The sequence below is a fragment of the Rosa chinensis genome, chromosome 6 (genome assembly GCF_002994745.2).
Source record: "Rosa chinensis cultivar Old Blush chromosome 6, RchiOBHm-V2, whole genome shotgun sequence".
Taxonomy (NCBI): Eukaryota; Viridiplantae; Streptophyta; class Magnoliopsida; order Rosales; family Rosaceae; genus Rosa; species Rosa chinensis.
In genome coordinates this window covers 24605576-24627271 of record NC_037093.1, presented here as the reverse complement: position 1 = coordinate 24627271, position 21696 = coordinate 24605576, and the positions used below count along the sequence as shown (strand labels likewise).

General features: G+C 35.1%; 1 protein-coding gene and 1 long non-coding RNA gene across 2 annotated transcripts; one reads left to right on the top strand and one right to left on the bottom strand.

Annotated features, from left to right (window-relative positions):
• Positions 1-3047: 3047 nt before the first annotated feature.
• On the bottom strand, positions 3048-5102 carry LOC112174702. Its single transcript, XR_002926142.2, has 2 exons — positions 4847-5102; positions 3048-3541 (listed from the first exon to the last, which is right to left on the bottom strand). It is a non-coding gene; the product is annotated as an uncharacterized LOC112174702 (long non-coding RNA).
• A 15207-nt stretch (positions 5103-20309) lies between these two features.
• LOC112171103 (TMV resistance protein N-like) lies at positions 20310-21336 on the top strand (the record flags this gene model as incomplete). Its single annotated transcript, XM_024308337.2, has 1 exon — positions 20310-21336. A coding segment is annotated over exon 1 (1017 nt), but the record flags the coding sequence as incomplete, so codon positions are not given.
• Positions 21337-21696: the final 360 nt, after the last annotated feature.

Here is a 21696-nt window from a genome sequence, read left to right as displayed (position 1 = left end):
CGTCTAACTTCTTTCGGTAATTCCAATGTAAATGTGACCAGGTGAGTAGTGAGATGTCGGTGGAGCAAAGTTCGCTTAAGTACCACTTATCTTAAAACTTTTCTAGACATCACACTTACATTGAGTACGCCTACTTTGAAGAAAGACTAATATCATTGGCATCTACTACAAAAGTAATATGGCAATTGCCTACATCTCTTGGAAAATAAAAAGACTTAATCAAAATCGCCAGTTTCTGGGTCTTGATCCTTGTAGTCTTCCACCCTTAGATCGAGATCGCCATCTTGATATTCTTGTTCCATGTAATTTGCTTCCCTTGCTTCACGATACGTCTTGTATGCGTTTGCAACGTTCTGGGGTGCTGTACATGCTTTTGCCCAATGTCCACTTGATCCACATCGAAGACAAACATCTTTATGGTCAGGCTCCCTTGATCGAGATGCTTTTGGTGCATGATTCGGATGACTATTACTCTTGGTGGCGTTACCATCATAGCCGGAGCCTCCGCCTCTCTCTCTCTTCACACGTTGACCCCCACGGTTCTGTGCACGCCTCTCTTGGCGATTTCCTTCCTCGTTAGGGCGAGAATATGGAGCAGAACGTCCAAAATTGTCCCTACTCTTAGGGTTTCGCTCCTTGCGTCCTCCCTTGGGGGCGCGACTATAGTTAGACTCCGGAATAGACTTGGTTCCCACGGGTCTAGCGTTATAGTTCTTCACAAGAATGTTGTCGTGCTTTTCAGCTACGTTTATGGCGCCAATAAGCTCATGAAACCTTGTGATACGTACTGCTTTCACATCAATCCGATAATTCTTTGAAATCATCAGGGCAGAGACGGGGAAGGTAGAGAGAGTCTTCTCGATCAACATCGTATCAGTTATGGCTTGGCCACAAAACTCCATCAGAGACTTGATACGAAGGGCTTCCGAGTTATAATCAAGCACAGACTTGAAATCAAAAAAGCGGAGGCTATGCCATCGCACTTCTAAATCAGGAAGCAGAGAGTCATGAACGTTGCCAAATTGCTGTTCAAGTTCAACCCATAGCTTTCTTGGGTCTTTCTCATTGAGGTATTCACTTTGGTGCACGTCATTCATGTGCCTTGTCATGAGAATGATGGCTTTAGCTTGATTTGCTTCAAAAGCAGTAGCTTGTTCAATGGAGAGCACGTTCTGACTAGGCTCTTAGATGACTTCCAGAAGTCCATCAGCCTTAAGATGTTAGCGCACATCTCGGACCCACCTATGGTATCCCGCGCCCGTTGTCTCTAGTGGAACAAAGTTCAACTTGTTCAGGTAACTCATCCTGAAAAACAACACAAGATTAGGGTTAGTTTCGGAGCGAAAAAGGCTATCATGAAAAACTATTAAATTTCTGAGCGTAGTCGCTTCCAAGAAAATCCGATTCCAAGAGGGGTTTTGGATTAGATCGAAACGACGATGTATGTGGTCGATCGTTTTTCTTCTCAACAAACTCTAAGTTTGGAGGACTCTACAAGCTCCAAGCTTGGAGTGAGCACGAACCCCCATAGTTCGGCTTTTGGTCTCCCCTATGAAGAAGAAAGGGGGGGGGGGGGGGGGGGAGGGGGGTAGAAGAAGGGATGCTGGAAGTCCCCGAGAAAAGAAGAAAAGAATGAAAACTTCAAAAACAGGAACTTTTAGAAAAGTTTACCTCTTAGGATTGCAGAGCGAGCTTTAGTCCTAGGCGAACAGGCTAGAGAGATGGTCGCAGGGTAGTGGGGTCGCGGGAGTGTCGCGGGTGTCGCGGATGTGTCGTAGGGTCTCAAGAATGCAGAGCCGCGAGAATGCGGGGCATCGAGGATGCGGAGCCGCGAAGAAGAGAAGTCACGAGGGCAGGCGAGCGTTCGGGGGAGAAGCGAGCGCAGGGGCTTGTAGGAGCTGCTGGGGCAGCGGGTGAGCGTAGGGTTGCGGGGGCAACAAGAGAGCGTAGAGCTGCGAGGACAGCAAATGCAGGGCGCGCTCACGGGGACAGCAAGTGCAAGGCGCGTAGTAGCTGCGGTGGTGGCGCGGTCGCGGGCGAGTCACTGGAATGCAGAGTCGCGGGGGTTGCTGCAGGTATGCTGTGGGAATGCCGAGAGACCGCTGCGGGGTCTCTGGTGAGTCACGGTCGTGAGGGTAGGCGAGCGCGCGCGAAGGTAGAATGCGAGCAAGGCTTGCGGGCGCTACAGGGGCAGCGAGGCTAACCTGGTAGGGTTAGCATTGAGTTGCAACGCGGGGGCTGCGGGGGCAGTAGTAGCGTAGGCAAGGCAAATCCGGTGGAGCTTGATCAATTTATGGGGTTTTGGTTTCTAAAGCTAGGGTTAGGGCTCGTGCTGATAACATGTTTTAGGGAATCAGAAATTGAGAGAAATTTGCTGTGTGTACTTATTGATAATAGGGGCTTGTTTATATAGAGGATTACAATACATAGAATCTCAATCATACAAGGAAAGTAATCGTACATTGATTAGGAATCTAGATCCTTCTAATTGAACCCTATTACCACTAGGTCAAGTAACCTAGAGTTTGGGCCAAACGCAAATAGAGATATCCTTAAACACTATAGAACTATTGTAGTTAATTGCAATTTTTTTTTAACCAAATAGATGTAAAACAAGAAAAATCTTTGCTTCACCAATTAATTCCAAAACTTCAATTAAAATAAAAAAAATTCATGCAAAACACTAGAAATTTAAAAAATGAAACAAATGAAATTTCACAATCACAATCACATTTTGGTCTTGTTTGAATTCATAGACTTCAAATGTCGAACATTCTACAGCAAATCTCATTCGCATAACTTTGCATTTCGAGTTGGTTGAGGTAGGAACCCCTTCACATGTCTTGTCTTCTGCGTGATTGATTTGCAACCTCGATGTGATCCTTCTTAGACTTGTAATTTGTCTACCAGTAATTTCTACGGTCTTTCAGAGTATTTGTCTAATCGGTCAAAACCGATCAAGGAGAAAACAAAAACTGATCAAGGTAAAACCATAAAAACTAGTCAATGCAATAACAAAAGGAAATCAATCTGCAAATACGTCTATCTTTGAGTGAAGAATGATATGTAATTATAGCTCTGCTTTTATAGAAAGCTACACTTCCGATACAATCATGAATTTACAGGCTGCATGTTATCCCATACAGCAGAAACAACACAAGCAGCCTCCACAACTATATGGAAGGCAGCTGCAGGTAACCAGTCCCACTCTCAATGGGAGTAGATATGAAATCAAAGCGAAAACTATAACACAACAAAATATGACTGCAGCCAAGCTAAAATGTAATGCAGCTAACTCAACAATTATTCGGGGTTCAAATAAAAATTTACCCATATACCCAAAAAAAAAAAGGGCAGGGGCATTCCTATCAGTCCCCCATTTCCAAAGTCCAACAAATAAACAGATTTGCCGTTATCTTATCCATAAGCCTTCTCCCAGTCATCTACCACTTCAGATGTTTCTGCAATAGTTCCTCCAAGCTGCCCCGCTAAAGTCGAATCGCTTGCATTTGATGAAGTTGAACATTGACCCTTGTATTGACTGTTAGCTAGTTAGTTTTTCTCAGCATCAACAAACTAAATCTATCACATGATCTCAGATTCTGATGGGATATGCCTTCTAATCCAACTAGTTATACAAAAATGAATCAAATAGCTAGCTAGGAATTTAGAATCTAGAACTGGTTCCAATTCCACAACCACATCCGAGAAATTCCCGTACTCAAAATTAGATCAAAAGGGTACTTGTATTGCAAAAGAATCATATTCACTTCAAATTTAAAAATACAGCATCAAGTTTGATACGCTAATATGAACAGTGAAACAGGAACAATAAGATCAAATTAAGCTTGTAGTCAATCTAATCCCAGGTCTAACAAAAACCGCAGACAAGGGTCTCACCTTTAATTTGATATTGAGCAACCAAAGACAAGCATAGTTAAACTGAACCTTAACTTGTTGCTTAATTGCTACCGAGATTATTGATTAACACAACTGCAAATATATTTACTGCAGAAAAACCTTGTGCCCTGCATGTATTCTGTTTTCAACTAATGCATATAAAATTGACATCCTAAAATTTCACATTGAGTAAAGAGACCTACAAACCAAACCACATTGAGTAAAGAGAGGTTGCAGAGATAATATCAGTGACTGAATAATAGAAAGCTCTTAATTAGAATCCTAGATCTCTACTAGCAAAACTTTCACATTAAAAAGTATTGGTACATACCGTTTTATAAATACTAGTAACTGGAATTATATTGTGGTGTTCCCGACATATTCATGCTTCAACTTCCACTAGAACAATTCAAATCACAGATATCTATATTTGTTTTAAGACTTTGATTGAATCTTCTAGACCATAATAACTTTCCTTTCTCGTTTGAACTATAAGATTAAGACTTGCAGAACAGTTTCATTATATACAATGTGCTCTGGCAGCATCTTTCTCTATCATACTCTTATCTTCAATAACATACACTATCTAATAGGAGAGTGAAAACCACCATACATATGCATAATGAAATTGAAAATCCAAAGAGATATGCTCTGCATTTTAAACAAGATATGTTAGCTGTTCATGGAGTCTTATCACAAGAATCTGAGGTACTTGCAGCTAACCCAGTTGTAGAAATTACAGAACCCATAATTCAAATGAAAGAAACACAAGCCAGCAGCCAATGGAATCAAATTAGATAACAAAACCATAACACACATGTGAAGAATTATCAAGTATACTAATACCTAACCATGGATCAATCAAATTAGAGATGCAAAGTTCCAAAACTCAACAATCAAACCCTAGAATACAAAGAAAAACTAAAGCCCAAGGTGGAGATCAAACCTGAAGATGAGCGATGCAAGAAGAAGAGAGAGCGAGAAATCGATCGTCGTTCTTCGCTTTCTGGAATTTCAGTAATTTAAGTCCCCTTTCTCTTTTATTTACCAAATAAGGGAGTTTCCACGAGGGACTTTTAATCCCATTTAAAAGTCATCTCCCTCCTTTATATCCCTCATCCAAACACTAGATTGATCAAATCCTCCAACCCAATTTTCCACTGATATAATAAGTGAATTGCAATGCTTTTCATTTTCTTGTAGTTTAGTACTTTAGTGCATGCTTTTGTATCCAAAAGACAGAGAGTATGTCTAGTGTAAAGTATTTGATCTTTGTTTTTTTATTTTTCTCTTGAGGTTTCTTGTTAAAGAGGGTGTTAGGGAACTTCTTTTTTTTTTTTTTTTTTTCTGAATCAAACCCAAAGGAATATCAATATATTCATCACAAGACATAATATGCCATTACCTATCCTTTCATTGCCATTTCATTAGACATTCAAATACATAGACATAGCGGGACTTCTCATTTAATACTATTCCAGATGTACTAGAAATACATACAGTGCACGCAAGTGCTTAGTTTCATAAGAATTATTGTAATTAGACAAAACTAAAAACATAGGGAAAAAAACACTAAATAGAAGCCCAAAAGCGCCCAAGGAAATCTTGCCCTAGGCCAAGTAGCAGCCCAACCCACATCCTTTCGCCACATCCCTGTGCATAGCCGCCTAGATACCATGACCGCTGTCGCCAAGATACCTCGACTACAACTGCCACAAAACAAGAGATGAGCAAGCCAAGAACAAGGCCATCGACCACATCTGTTAGCCGTCGTGCAGATCTCTCATTGCAACCCAGAGCAAGCCTTAGAAACAACCACCCATCCAGCAGCGGCACCACAACATCGAGTGACTAGAGCTGAGGTGTTGGACCATCGTAAGACGAGCATCAACGATAATGTCGGAGAAGACACTTCAGGTTTGGGGAGAAAACCTTTTCTCTTAGGCCATGTTTTGGTTCACAGATTTGAGGAATCAAGAAAGGAAAGTCATTCCTTTCCTTTATTTGGTAGACACAAACTTTGGAAGTATTTTCCTGATATGGGAAAATAGGGGGAAGATCATTCTTTTCAGACCCATGGGATTGATTTTCCCCTATCCTTTTACAGCATTTATTACTACAATTTTGAACCACAATATCTCTGTTCAAATGTGCTATTACCAAATTGGTGTATTTTTGAATTTTCATGATGTTATTTTTATTTTAAAATAGAATGGTACTATTGAAACGTTGATTTATTTTTGCTTTTCTTTCCTGCACCAACCAAATACTGGAAGGGAAATTAAATTGTCTTCACCAATGACTAAAAAATTGAAAAAACTAGAAAAGTTGCCCGCGCTTTGCCGCGGGTTTGTTTTCTTCTTAAATTCTATGAGTGATAAAGTAGCAAATATAATTCACAAAATATCGGTTTATTTTCATGCTAGATATGTAATGTAACTGAAGCCGTTTTTATTTTACAGATTGCAAAAACTGGTGTTCTAACTAGACTTGTGTACTTACAAATTTCAAAATAGTCGAAAATTACAAATTTGGTACTAAATTTGGCTAACTAATGTGAGGAAAACTGGAGCACAATAATTTATAGTTTTGGAAGTACAGAGATTGAATAGGTAGCTCAATTTTCATAGTTTTGGAAGTACACCTACAACATCCAAGGCATAAACTTTCCTGCAAATGCAAATCATGATCATTGCATGGGTTTGATATTGAAGGTAAAGTATGGTTCTTCAGCGTGACATTGAAGTAAAAACATTGACAGTAAGAGGCTAAATGACATAACAGTCACATTTGATGAAGGGGTTGTAATCGCCATTGTCGAATGCGGTGGAGTCATTGGCAGCTCCACTACATGGGTCTCGAGTTATATTCGATTGCTTCATATTGGCCTCAATACTCCACTGCCCAAAGATTAAATTCAAAGCTTTCACTATATCATCAAATTGTAAGGAATTAATATGTCATTTACATAAACAAATGGGTTTCTTTTTCCTGAAGTTGGGAAACATATATGTGCCCTAATGATTTAGTAACTGAATAGGTTGAATACCTGAAATTAACTTTCTTTGTGTAACAGGGATCAAAATTCAACCTTGCAGATGAGCCATTTGCAAGTGATACAGAACCAATGGAACTCCAAAATCTTCTGTGACAATCAAATTGATGTTCTCATAGAGGTTCAATTCAAAAAGGGCCAAAACAGCAAACAAAATTAGAAATTGACACCTGCATCTAATTATCAAAATGCATACTGAAACTTTAGAGGATTATTAAATACCTAGCTTCTTAAATTTTGATTGCTTGCATTATAATATATCCTCATTGTAGCCCTTACACTTTTCATTAATACATTAAAAGCCTGCTTGCATTATAAGATATATTCATGTAATGACTCCATTACATTAAAATAAAAAGGGCTAATTACTAGTTAGTACCTTGTGATTTAGGTCCAAAATCAATTCAGTCTCTAGACTTCTAATTTCATCAAAAACACCTCTGCACTTTCAATTTTGATCTAATAGGTCCAATTCGTTAATATTCTGTTATGGGTTCAAGTTATAGTTGGATTATTTGTTGAAAAACTATTTATTTTTAATAGTAGGACTCACTCCTAAATTGACCATGCAGACCACCTCGACACCACATCATAAAACATAGGCCATATATGAGCCACATTAACAAATTAAATAACTCAATTGTCAGAAAACTAACAAATTGGACCTATTAGATCAAAATTGAAAGTGCAGGGGTGTTTTTGATGAAATTAGAAGTTCAGGGACTGAATATATTTTGAACCTAAACCACAGGGTAGTAATTTGTATTTAGCCCAAATAAAAAACACATCACTTTATAATGCCCTATTTCTATATTCTATAAGCCTAGATCATCATCCAATTGACTTAATGTGATAAATCAACATTTATCTGCTAAAGAGTTTCTGAATACAAAATATCCAAAGTTTCTAAGAATACAAACCCAATGGTGGTATGAAGCTGGTTGTGAAGGAGCCATCAGAGAATCGTAAAAGCAGGCAACTCTTTCCAATGCCTGAATTTAGGTAATAGTGTTAGTATTCAGAAACCAAAAGCTTCATAGGTGAGAATAAGCGTACAAAAGAAAATTGGAAGTACTTAATTCCTGATACTTCACAATTACACCAAAGCCAAACTTCGTATCATTCTTATCCATCTCAGATAATTTTCATAATGAAGCCTCTCATAGCATTAAACCTCCTTTGATGCCAAAACCACGACCTCTCACGGTGAGTCATACATTACTCATCGCGAGCTTCATAATGGGGCAAAACCCAGATCAAAAAGTCTATGCACAATTGTATTTAAGCTACAATTTGGACTCATATACTCAACAACCATACCCAAAATCTTCAGAAATTCAGATCAGAAATAGGAAACAGTTAATGTTAATATTACTTCTTTGCTCCATTTTTTTGCAATTTCTCATCCTAGTTGTTTTTTTTTTTGTTCTTCCACCAAAATAAATAGATATGTGAAGTACTACATATATATACCAATCTTTCTTATCATATGGAGCTAGTTACTATATATGAATGTTGAGGAAAGTCACTGCTCATGAGTGATACAATTTGAATATTGATTACGAATGTGAGCAAAAAGGATTCACAGAAGGTACCTTCAACCGGTAGCTATAACCCTTGAGTTTAAGCTCACCAGCAAACTGAACTTCATTGTTCTTATGTCTTCACTGCAGTAAATTAAACCAATCAAAGCAATTAACAAAGAACACTTATAACCAGACATAACTACAATAAGCAGAAGCTGCAAAAGAGTGATAAACAAATAAAGGAATTACCCTTGTGAAGTTTGGAATTACACTTAACAAAAACCTGGTTGTGCCCTGTAAAATAAACATTAAAAATTACAATTTTTATAAATAAAATTAGAGGGGGGGAGAAAAGGAGAAGAGTGATTGAGAAAGAGGGAGTACATTTTTCAGCGCGGTGCATACAGAGGCTTTTGATTATCAAATTCCAATAATCCCAACTCAAAACTCAGTAATATTTGCAGTACAGTCTGCTAATCCTGAACATGTTCACCATCATGAATTGCATTTTTCCATTCTTCCACCTTACCATCCGCCCATTGTTGTTCACATTGAGTTTCAACTTGCCACAGAACCACCATAATCATTTAGGGTTAAATACTTGTTACTCCTCAAACTTTTCCCTGAAAAACAGTTTAGTCCCTCGCCTTTTAAATTAAACTGGATAGTCCTTATTCTCTCTAATTCTCACACAACAAGTCCACAACATGTCTAAAATGACTATTATACCCCTCACTTCCTTTTTTTTTTAAGTTAATTTTCCTCTTTTTTTTTCTTTCTCTTTTTTATTTATTTTTTATTGTTTTTCTGGCTCTCTCTCTCTCTCTCTCTCTCTCTAAGTTCGTATCCGACCACAAGTTCATCCACTCGATCCACTCCTCATGGAAGCTCCTCCGTCGCAATTCCATCTCCACCTTCGTCGTCGTCCCCATCAAGCTCATCCACCTCTCCTTCTCCTCATCCTCCACCACTCCCACCAATAAGCCCGCCGTAACTGCAGCTTCCCAACCTAAAAACGACGCTGTGACCCCACTCCATCGGCCATCGCAGCTCGACCTAGATCTTTTGTCCCTCAAGAGCTCTGAGTCCTACACCTCCCTCAAGGACCTCCTCCCCTCTTCCTCCTTCGCCACTGACCAGTCCCCGACACCCAACTTCGCCACGAACTCCTGCTACGAGATCTCCATCCGCAACCTCCTCGTCAAGCAGGCTGCCTGGGCCTACCTCCAGCCTATATCCTTCACCTGTGACCCACACTTTCTCTACTGCCTCTGGCTCAAGTGCAACCCCTGCCTCTCCTTCATCACCCACCGCCTCTTCCCCTTTCTCTCTCAAACCCACCATCGCTTACTTCCTTGCTTCCAGCTCTCTTAACATCTATTTCACTTTTCACTTTTTCGTTGTGTGTATAACCTGGAGCTCAAACCCAGTTCGTTACTTTATGGTTCGCACACAGTCAACAACACATTGCCCAGTCTCTCGAACTCATGTTAGGGCTCCACCGTGTCGTCGGTCTTTAGGCGCGCCACCGCCATCAGTTTGGGAATTTCATTTAGAGAGAGAGAGAGAGAGAGAGAGAGAGAGAGAGAGAGAGAGAGAGAGAGAGAGAGAGAGAGATAGAGAGAGAGAAAGAGAGAAAGAGAGAGAGAGAGAGAGAGAGAGAGAGAGAGAGAGAGAGAGAGGCAGGAAAACTAAATAAAGAAAGAGAGAAACTTAAAAAAAAATAGAGAAATAATAAATAAAAAAAGGAACTGAGGGGTATAATAGTCATTTTGGATATATTGTATGAGAATTAGATAGATTAAGGACTATCCAGTTTAATTTAAGAGGCGAGGGACTAAACTGTTTTTTAGGGAAAAGTTTGAGGAGTAACAAGTATTTAATCCATTTAAATATTTTGAAATCCATGCCTAGCATTTGAAGAAAGTGATTCATTTAGTTACATATAAACCCTTGCTAAAATAAAGATCAGCCTAAACCTACAGCTTCAATCAAGGTTGGTGAAATAAAACAATATACTACTTGCTTATGGGATTCAAAAAGCTAGCTTCTTTATCATAATAATAGCCCAAAAAATGTAAAGACATTAGCTCTAAATCAAAATTAGCTTCAGCATGTTTTAAAAGTATATATACCTGAAACAATCCAATTCATCATTCAGCAATACTCGAACGAAGAAATTCAACAATGTTATGAATATCAAAGAAAGCAAGAAAGATGGGCAAGTAGCAACCATTGTTTCCAGTCCAAACCTCTCCCTTATAATGTCAAACAACTTGATTTTCAGAGAAGGGCAATGATATAGGGCCTCAATGAGGCCTAAGATTTGTGGCCTTAATCCTAGGTGTCAAGCCATGTCACCTATACACCTCACTAATTTGTCAAATCATGTCATGTCATTCTTGAATAAAAAGACTATCTTATCCTTTCAAAATCTAATGGCTCTAAATTATTTTAGTTTTATTCTAGAAAAGATACATTATTTTATTATTTTTCTTTTTTTTATTATATATATATATAATTCGTCTAAAAAAAATTTATATTTATATATTTTTGTGAATATATATATATATATATTTATCTATAATTCATCAAAAAATATATATATATATATATATATATGTTGTTGAATATATAACGGCTCTAAATTATTTTGACTTTCTTTTAAAAAAAATATTGTTTGGTTTTTTTTCCTTTCTTTCTTTTTCATTATACATATTCAAAAAAAAGTATGGGTGTGTGTATATATATATATAATTCGTCCAAAAAATTTATATATTTTCGATGGAGAATCAATGTGGTGTGTATATATAAATATATATTAATATCGTAATTATAATCCATGAAATCTGGTAAATTGAAGTAATTTTTAAATCTTTTAATAAATAAATTTAATAAAATTAATGGAAGATTAGTTACCTTAGATTAACAAGTTAATTTGAAAAGTCAAAAATTAAATTGGATTCACAAAAATGGAAAGAAAATGTATTTAAATCGTAATTTTAACTCATAAAATCTGGTGAGAAAACCTAGATATCTAAATTGATTGGGAAGTTGATATCTAAAAAGAAATTGCTTAATATGGAATACAATATATTGCACATGAGGAAATTAATTTTTGAAAGTATACTTGTTTTGTTGATCCCAAATTTTTCAATAGACAATAATGATTTTTAAATGTGAATGATAGCTTCTATTTTAGTGTAAATATGTCATTAGAAAAAAGTTCCAGTTAACTCTACTTGTTCATTATTAGCTACTTAGTACTTTTTTGTTCGTATAAGACATGTTAGTACTTAGCTGACTTTCAATTTCAATGTGAATGATATATGGCTTCAATTTTAGTGTGAATATGTTATTAGGGAAAGATTCCCCGTTGACCTTTACTATTTGCGACTTAGTACTTGTTCGTGCAAGACACACTAGCTTATTTTAAGTTTCAATGGATGATGGCTTCTATTTTAGTGTGAATATGCCATTCGGGAAAGGTCTCCAGTAAACTTTACTGGCTCATTATTAGCTACCTAGTACTTATTGTTCGTGTAAGACATGCTAGCTAACTTTAAATTTCAGTATGGATGATGACTTCTATTTTAGTGTAATTATGTCATTAGGAAAAGGTCCCTAGTGAACTTTACTAGCTCATTATTGGCTACTTAGTACTTATTTGTTACTGCAAGACAATGTGGATGATGACTTCTATTTTAGTGTAATTATGCCATTAGAAAAAGATCCTCAGTAAACTTGACCATCTCATCATTGGCTACTTAATACTTACTTGTTCGTGCAAGACATGTTAGCTCTTTCAGTTTCAGTAGATAATGACTTCTATTTAAGTGTGAATATGCCATTAGGTAAAGGTCTCCAGTGAACTCTACTAGCTCATCATTGGCTACTTAATACTTACTTGTTCGTGCAAGACATGTTAGTTTTTTCAGTTTCAGTAGATGATTGCTTCTATTTAAGTGTGAATATGTCATTAGGTAAAGGTCTCCAGTGAACTCTACTGGCTCGTCATTGGCTACTTAGTACTTATTTGTTACTGTAAGACATGTTAACTGACTTTAAATTTCAGTGTGGATGATGATTTCTATTTCAGTGTAAATATGCCATTAGGGAAAAGTCCCCAGTAAACTTTATTGGCTCATTATTAGCTACTTATTACTTATTTGTTCGTGTAAAACATGTTAGCTGACTTTAATATTAATGTGGAAGATGACTTCTATTTTACATCTTCCGTAATTGCACTTTTTCTTTGATTATTGCTGTGTTATACACCTATTGTTTATTGAATTTCTACATAGTATTAATAATATAATAAATGGAACCAGGAGTGGGGCTGAGCCTCCCAGCTAGGCTGGGTTCCAAACCCCTTTCAAAAAAAAAAAAAAAAATAACGTTATGATTGTTTTTTCATGTAAAAATAAACGAACAGTTGTATGAATGAAGTCTCACTTGACCTTTAAGGAACACTTCTTAATGTTGCGTTTGGATGAGACAATATGAAATTATTGAGAAATTTTGAAGTGATGGAATCTAGAATTTTATTAATTCAATTTATTAATGATATTTTCTTACCTCTTCAATTACCAGATTTCATAGATTTTAATTACGATTTCAATACATTTTCTTTCCATTTTTGTGGATCCAATTTAATTTTTGACTTTTCTAATTAACTTGTTAGTGTAAGGTAAACTAATCATCCATTAATTTTATTAAATTCATTTATTAAAAGAGTTGAATATTACTTCAATTTATCAAATTTGATGGGTTATAATTAAGATATTAATATATTTTCTTTCCATTTTTGTGGAATCAATTTTAAATTTGACTTTTTTTTTAATCAAATATTTTTTTTAAAAAAAATTTGTGGGTTAGAACTATTACATTAATATATATATATATATATATATTTATACCATATTAATTCTACATCGAATATACATATATAAATTTCTGTACGAATTATATATATACATATATAATATAATTATATATATATATATATATTTGTGAATATATATATATATATATATATATTTTTACACACAAGCACATTTGTATATAATTTTTTTTTGACGAATTATATATATATATATATATATATTCACAAACATATATATATATAAATATAATTATATATATAACGAAAAAAAAAAACTAAAATAATATATTTTATTTTTAGATGAAAACCAAAATAATTTAGAGCCATTAGTTTTTGGAAGGATAAGATAGTCTTTTTACTCAAGAATTACACGGCATGATTTGGCTAATAGGTGATGTGTGTAGGTGACATGGTATGACACATAGGATTGAGGCCACAAATCATTTTCCTTCAGGGATAGCCCTTACATCCATATATAGAAACTCAAATCCGAATTCGTTGTACAAAATTGGAAAATCGATCAGAGCATTTGAAGACATGAAAAAAAAAATTACCAATTAAACCAAAAACTTGATAAGAAGAAACCCAAAAAAAAAAAAAAAAAAACAGGAATGGAAAACCAACTAACTAGATAAGTTTTCAGCTTCCTCAAATCAAAATCCAATCACTGAGTTAATAACGAAGAGGAGCGTTAATAACGATACTAAAAATGATTGAGTTTTCTATTGGAACCTCCAAATTTACTCACTTGACCTCTATACTTTTTACACCTCTTATCAAATTTTCAAATACTAAATTTACTCACTAAACCTCAATAAACTTCATCAAATAACCTCACTCATATAATTTGCAAACAAATTATTATCTTTAAAATAAAAATTTAATTAGTCATTTCAATGATTTAATCACTCTATAACTCTTAACTAAATATACATTTCTTAATCAAACTTGAGTTTCAAAAATTAATGTCTAATCAATAAGAAAATGTCATGAACTATTCTGTTTTTTTTTTTCTATTTTAGCGGTGCAAAAAAAAAATTTGAAGAAATCATTTGTTTTTATTCTAAAAAAAAAAATCATTTGTTTTTTAATGTTTATTTGTTTCTGTATTTTTTGTAACAGATGATTAATTATTTAAATATTATTATTATTATTATTATTATTATTATTATTATTATTATTTACAAATATTATGGATTGACTTAAATTTAGATCATAAATCATAAGAGGATTTATTTTGTAAACCTTACCAATATGCGTTGCACATATATATCATACATTTTTATGTCACATGATCTTAATCATATTTTTAAATCTTATTAAATATATATATATGAATGTTTTAATGAGTATGTAGTGAAATTGGAAAATGAAAATAGATAAGGAAAATAATAAGAAATACAATCTAATATTATTGAATTAGAAAGTCTACATAAAATAAATATTGTTTTAGTGAATCAGAAACTGAGAGAAATTTTCTGTGTATTCTCATTGATAATAGGGGCCTCTTTATATAGAGGATTACAATGCATAGAGTTAGAATCATATAAGAAAAGATAATCTCTAGATTCTTCTAATTTAAACTCTATTACCAGTAGGTCAAGTAACCTAGAGTTTGGGCCAAACACAAATAGAGATATCCTTAAACAAATATAATATTTTTTGGTATAATTATTGTCCTTAATTGTCATTTTATAATAGGTTATATATGTCATTCAATAATTCATAATAGAGTGAGGTCAAGTAAACAGATTTGGAGGTCCCAATAGAATTCTCAAAATGATTAAAGAAGAAAGAAGGAAACGGCAAAAGTCAATCACAAAACAGCAATCATGTCCCTCACAACCTATAATCTGAGAACCGAACCAATAGGAAATCATAAACAGCAAAGCTTTTGATTATTGTAAGCTACAAAACTGGTAAAGTTCATCGATTTTCATAGTCACTCAAAAGATCACAATCTGTATCAGTCAAAAGGCAAAGTCCAGAACATGATCCTAAACTCAAAACTATATATAAACAAAATTGGAGAAACCAAAACCTAAACTCAAATTCAACTTAGAAGACGTGACTTGAATGAATAACATGACTAAACGTGACAAAGATTGCCTCTTTGGAAACACATTCCTAATAAAAGTTTTGACACACTGTAGATTGCAGATCGTGAAAATCTTTGCTTCTTACAGTAGTAACAATTAATATGCTGCTGCTGCTTAGAATATCATATTACCAAATATCATATTAACAATTTTGGATGCCTTAATGATCACCAATTTGGCTGAAATTTTGCAGAGGTGATCTATACATTAGGACCTAAAAACTGAACGGTTAAGATGTGAAAATGTGATCGGAAAGTGGGTGAAAACCGGAAATTCGTACCTAAGAAAAACTAAGGACATCCTTAGTGTAGCCGGACTGTATATATATATATATATATATATATATATATATATATATATATATATATATAATCCCACCATCACATCCCTATACGTTCTCATTATGATCGTCATATAACACCAAAGTTGATAAAAAGTTCTGAAGTTACCAAAATTGATAAAACCATTTCACTCAAATACCTATATCTCTAACCCCAGCACAAACAAAACTAAAAGAAGAAGAACACAACAGCAAAAAACACAAATTTCCGAACCTGCAATCCCTACTCTCCAAACCAAACTCATATCTATTACTCCTCTCCTTCCTCTACCATTTGAACATAGCACTGAACCACATTTGGAAAAAAATTATATTGTTATTACAATACTTAAAGGCCTCGATAGATACTAAATCTTAGCCAACTCTTCAATTAAGCATAAACAGAACAAACTCAGAATCAAAACTCTGAAATTACAGAATCAAATTCAATCACCCAAAAAAAACCCCAATTCAGTAACCCTAACCGTAAAAGCTAATCAAACTCAACACAATAAAAATCAATTCCCAATTTCCGAAACCCAGAGTCAATAACATGAATCAAAAGAGAAAACAAAAACGAAAAAAACATAGAAAGTCTATCCTTTACCTCAGTCACGGTGGCTTCTTCCAATCATTTTCAATTAACTAACTGGAGCTCTTCTATTTGTGGCCTGAAGCTAGAACCCTATTAGAACGGACACAATTTTCAACTGATCAATTAAACAAAGATAAAAGCAAAGATGGTATATATTTGCCACTGGCACAAGTTGCAGTACATCATGCTCAAGGCATTCCATTAGCTTTGGTGGTTTTAGGTTCATGTCTGTATGGTGAAAGTTGGTACGTATGATTGGACAGATGTATTAGATGATTTAAAAAGAGTAGTTGATCGTAAACAAGTTACTCAAGAAATTCTCAAAATATGTTATAATGCACTAGAAGTTTTCCTTCAAATTGTATGTTCTTTTGATGGACAAAAACAGATAAATCTGATGAAGGAACTAGCACGTAGTCCCTAATCTTATGCATGGTATCCAAGTTCTGACAGAGAAGGCCTTCATAAATACTGGAGCAAGTCGTGTGCCCATCATGCATGAATTGCTAAAAGAAATGGCTACAGAGTTAGTCCTGCAAAAGTCTGCAAATAAGCTTTGGGATAGCAAATTTTGGATCCTCAGGGATTTTTGCGTTTATCTTCCGAAATACTCTGTAAGTATATTTGGAAAAAAGTTAGAATTCGGAAAACGTAAGTTTTATATAACTTAGAACTTGCTTTCTTAATGTTATTGGTTTTGCATATTAGGCAGTACGTATGGCTAAAGACATCATGAAGAAGTGATCTAAACCACATGAGATACCATTCAGTACTACCGAGTTGGCTGAATTCTGGTCTAAAATCAGTATGCATGGAACTCTTATGTTGGATTCAAGGTATTCTGAAATATTGCATCACGGTCATTTTCACAGTACTTTTTTTTTTTAATCATAATACTTTGATTCATATTGTTCTTTTTCAACTTTCATACAGATTTTCAGAAACTTGACTCCTATAAATTTTGAAGTGGTTCCAAAAGTGGTTCGACTGTCAAATGGATTTCAAGGGGTTTCGACTGTTTGGATTCTCTATTCAAATTCTTCAAAATTTCAAATGGGAGAACACAAAATTGGCTCTTTGTGCTTCTGTCGATTCTTCTACCGGTTGCTCTTTCCAGGTCTTTATTCACTTAAATGAAGTAGTTATTTCACGTCTCTTCACACAGCTTGTTAGAAGTGTAGCTGCAATACATACCCTTCCTTGAAATGTGGCGATTTGGTTATAGGTGCTGTTCCCACCTTTTACGTGTTGAGTCACTATTTTTCAATCTAGTTAATCTGGTGCGCCCTTAAAAAGCTGTGATGTCCACCTCGTAATGCCACCCAATGAATGAAGTTTGTATGAAGCTAATCCATGCAGAAAACCTGAACAGTGAACTTTCTGATGACTTTGACGAGGTATTTTACTATTTTTTTAACCAGTACAAATGATACATGTAGTATGCATTAATAAGGACTCTCCTTTATTTGCCTTAATATGAATTTGTGTTTGTTGGTACCCTTTCCTTTTTTAAAACTCCTCATTTTTGCTTCAGTAGTTTCAGAGATAATAACAGACATTTGTAGCAAAACAGAGGATTGACATCAGAACGATTATGGTGTTGCAGGAGAAAGTTATCGTCCCAAACAGTGACCGACTGCAAAGTAATATATACTGATGCACATCTGGAGAATGAAAAGCTGTAATTAGTACTAATGCAGCAATGTTGGTAAAGCATTGTCTATGGACCAATGTGATGAATACAGGTTACATTTTAGATTCTCCCTTTTTTTGATATCTTTTCCCTTGTAGTGTAATATTGTATTACTAGTCCTGAACTATCATAAAATCTCGGACTCTATCCATTCTGTACAACTTGCTATTCGCTCATTCAAATGAAGTTGAGTTCATCCTCAACCATGCTGAAATTTCATTAGCTTTTGTTACTAGAACAAAATCCTTGGTGTGAGTTATCTTATAAACTTTTTGACATTATCTTAATTAGTTAGATGCTTAAAGGCAGTGTTGTCTTATATCGTGGTACTAGGATCTTCATAATTTAATTTCATTGTACTAAACATGATATATGTGCAAAGACTGATTTGCCTTGTATATTTTTACTGTTCTTACAGTTGTCACTTCCGTTTTTATAAAAGTTATTTCCTTCTCCTTTTCTTGTTTTATATTATCACGTGGTATTCTTCCTGCATATTTTATCTTACCTACCAAACTGTTCTGCACATTTAAAAAGTAGGTAATAAGCTATTTGGTTGAATACTTGATGTTTGAGGTGCAAGTTGTTAGGATTGTGTATAAGTTGACTGCATATCATAATTAATATATACTTGAGTCAGTTTAAATCATAATGAAGATTCAGGAAATTAAACAAGGTTAAGTATTTAACTCAACGTGCTTTCCCACCTTAATTTATGATATATGTGTTTGGCCTATGAGATGTCAAGTATGAATGCTTTTGTAGTGTCTCTTCTTACAAAAGCGTAGAACAAGAAAAAGGCTGGGAAAGTGTTCTTTTACTGCATCAGGCCACAGTTTGTGACGGCTACCTTGGCGTAAGGGCGGTTGAATCCTCTTTCTGCCACAACAGCTCTCTTATCTCCTGTCTGCGTGATTGGCTAAGACCTTCAGATGCTGTGTTCTTTCAGATTTGGGAGCTTGTCATGTTTCGAAAGAAGATGGAGACTGAGAGACATCATGATTAGAAGAAGAGGAAGAGGAAGAAGTTTGTTTTCCATCATCCGTGATAGCTTCAATTTGGTTGAATAAATTATAAAATGCATGAGTTCCTCTGATTTTCCTGAGTCCTTGATGCTTTGTTTTTTTTTTTTTTTTTTTTTGAAACTTGGAAATTGAGTACCTTATTATGAGAGTTGCTAGGTCTGAAGAGCACTAAATGCTGAAGAATGGAGTGGATTTATATATGTTATTTTGCATATATATGGTCAAATAATGTTCAAATGTAGTGTTATGAACCTTGATTCCAGGTTGTTGTCAGATAGCACTGGTCGTAGTATATATATCAAGTTCACTGATTTAGTTTAATTTTGAGACATTGAACTGTAAGAGTCGGTATGACATATTAGAATCTGCTTCTTCTTGGCCCCGTGGCTGGTATGCTTAAATAGATTCAGCCGTGTATGCTTGAGCTGTTAGTTAATTTTATGCATCTGATGATGTTTTTCTGTTTAAAAAGGCATATAATTAAGTTAGATTTTGGTAAATGCAGAAGTGATAGGTGTATTGTTTTGTTGTGTTACTAAATTGTCCTTGCAATTCAATAGAAGTGGTCATTATATGTTTTATCTGTCGGAGGATTCAAGGCTATTTGTATAAGACTGCTGCACATTAAAGTTTTGTTATGCCTGCAGATTTAAGTTTTTGTCTTTTTGCAATAAACAATAATGTTGAATGCAGAAGAACATGTATAGCGTTTGTGTAGATCGAGCTCGATTAAATTAAAGCTGAGCTTGAAAAGCTCAGGACTGAATACAATAGCAAAGAAGAACTATCTGATAACTTGATGAAAGCAAACTGAGCAGCTCGGCAAGGTCCAGGAGGCAAGTTTGAACAACCTTGTGATGGCTACTTACTTATGTATAAATAACCTTCTATTTGTTTATCTATTATTCTTTCTCTACAAGATAAGGTTAATATCTTTCTCTACAAGATAAGGTTAATATTCCTAAAATCTAAACAACCTTCTTTCTTTATTCTGTACCACAAAATCAAGAGCTGGTTGGTCGGTCACTTCCACCCATGGTCAATGTGAAATGCTCTTTTCGGTGGTCACGTAAAATTGATAAAATTGATAAAATTGATAAAATTGATAAAATTTATTGATAAAATTGTTAAAGAGATTACCGCACAAGTAAAAGAACCTATCTATTTGGATATGCCAGAGTGCCAAGTTGGGCTAGACTCTCGGGTAGGACATATACTTGAAATGTTAGATGTTGGCGGAAGTGATGTACACATGGTAGGAATATGGGGAATTGGCGGAATAGGGAAGACAACAATTGCTAAAGCTATTCACAATACAATTGCCCATAAGTTTGATGGTAGCTGCTTTTTGGCAAATGTTAGAGAAGGTTCAGAGCAACAGGGAGGTTTAGTCAACCTACAAAATATTCTTTTTTCAAAGATTGTGGGACAGAAAGAAATGAAAATATACAACATTCATGAAGGAATCACTTTGTTGCGTGAAAGGTTGAGAAATAAAAGGATTCTCTTAATTGTTGACGATGTGGATAATTTGGACCAGTTAAAGAAATTAGCTGGGAGAACTGATTGGTTTGGTCACGGCAGCAGAGTTATCATAACAACAAGAGATAAGCATTTGTTGATTGCTCATCAAGTGAAACCAATATACAAGGTTCATGAACTAGGTCATTATGAATCTCTTGAGCTCTTCAGTTCAAATGCCTTCAAGGATAATAAGAATTTAAATGATAATGAGAAACTGTCAGTTACTACTGTTGTTAAATATGCTCAAGGCATTCCACTTGCACTGGAAGTTTTAGGTTCATATCTATGTGATACCTCTATACATAAATGGCAAGCTATGTTAGATGGTTTTAAAAAGAATCCTCCTAGGCACATTCAAGATATTCTCATAATCAGTTATGATAGACTGCAAGATACAGTGCAAAAAGTTTTCCTCGACATTGCTTGTTTCTTCAAAGGTTGGAATACAAATGATGTGATACAAATACTTAAAGGTTGTGACCGCATTAACCCCGAGCATAGTATTAAAGTTCTCGAAGAAAAGGCTCTCATATGTGTTGATGTATATGGTCAAATTTGCATGCATGATTTGTTGGAAGAGATGGGGAAAGATAAAGTTTTGCAAGAGTCTACAGAGCCCGGTGAGCGAAGTAGACTGTGGCATCACAAGGATGTGCAGGACGTTCTAACAGAAAATACAGTAAGTAGTTCTCATATGCTCATATTCACACACACACACACACACACACACACACACACCACACACACACATATGGCTGGGTCGGATCGGTTCGGTCCGAAAAGTTTGAAAACTGAGTCCGAAACCGACATTGTCTGTTCGATCCGGATCGGTTTTTACAGAATGAAGAGACCAATGATAAACCGACCCGAAAAACAGTCGGTTCGGTCTATCGGTTTTTTGGGCCAAGAAATCTGTTTGTCCAGAATCTCCAGATTGACTCATTAACTCACTGCATTCTGCATCATTGCTAAGTGCAAACTGAAGCAAAGTAACAAACTATACAAACTATGCAAAGTGATTGCAAACTGAAGCAAAATAACAAACTATGCAAACTAAAGCATCCAAATGGACCAA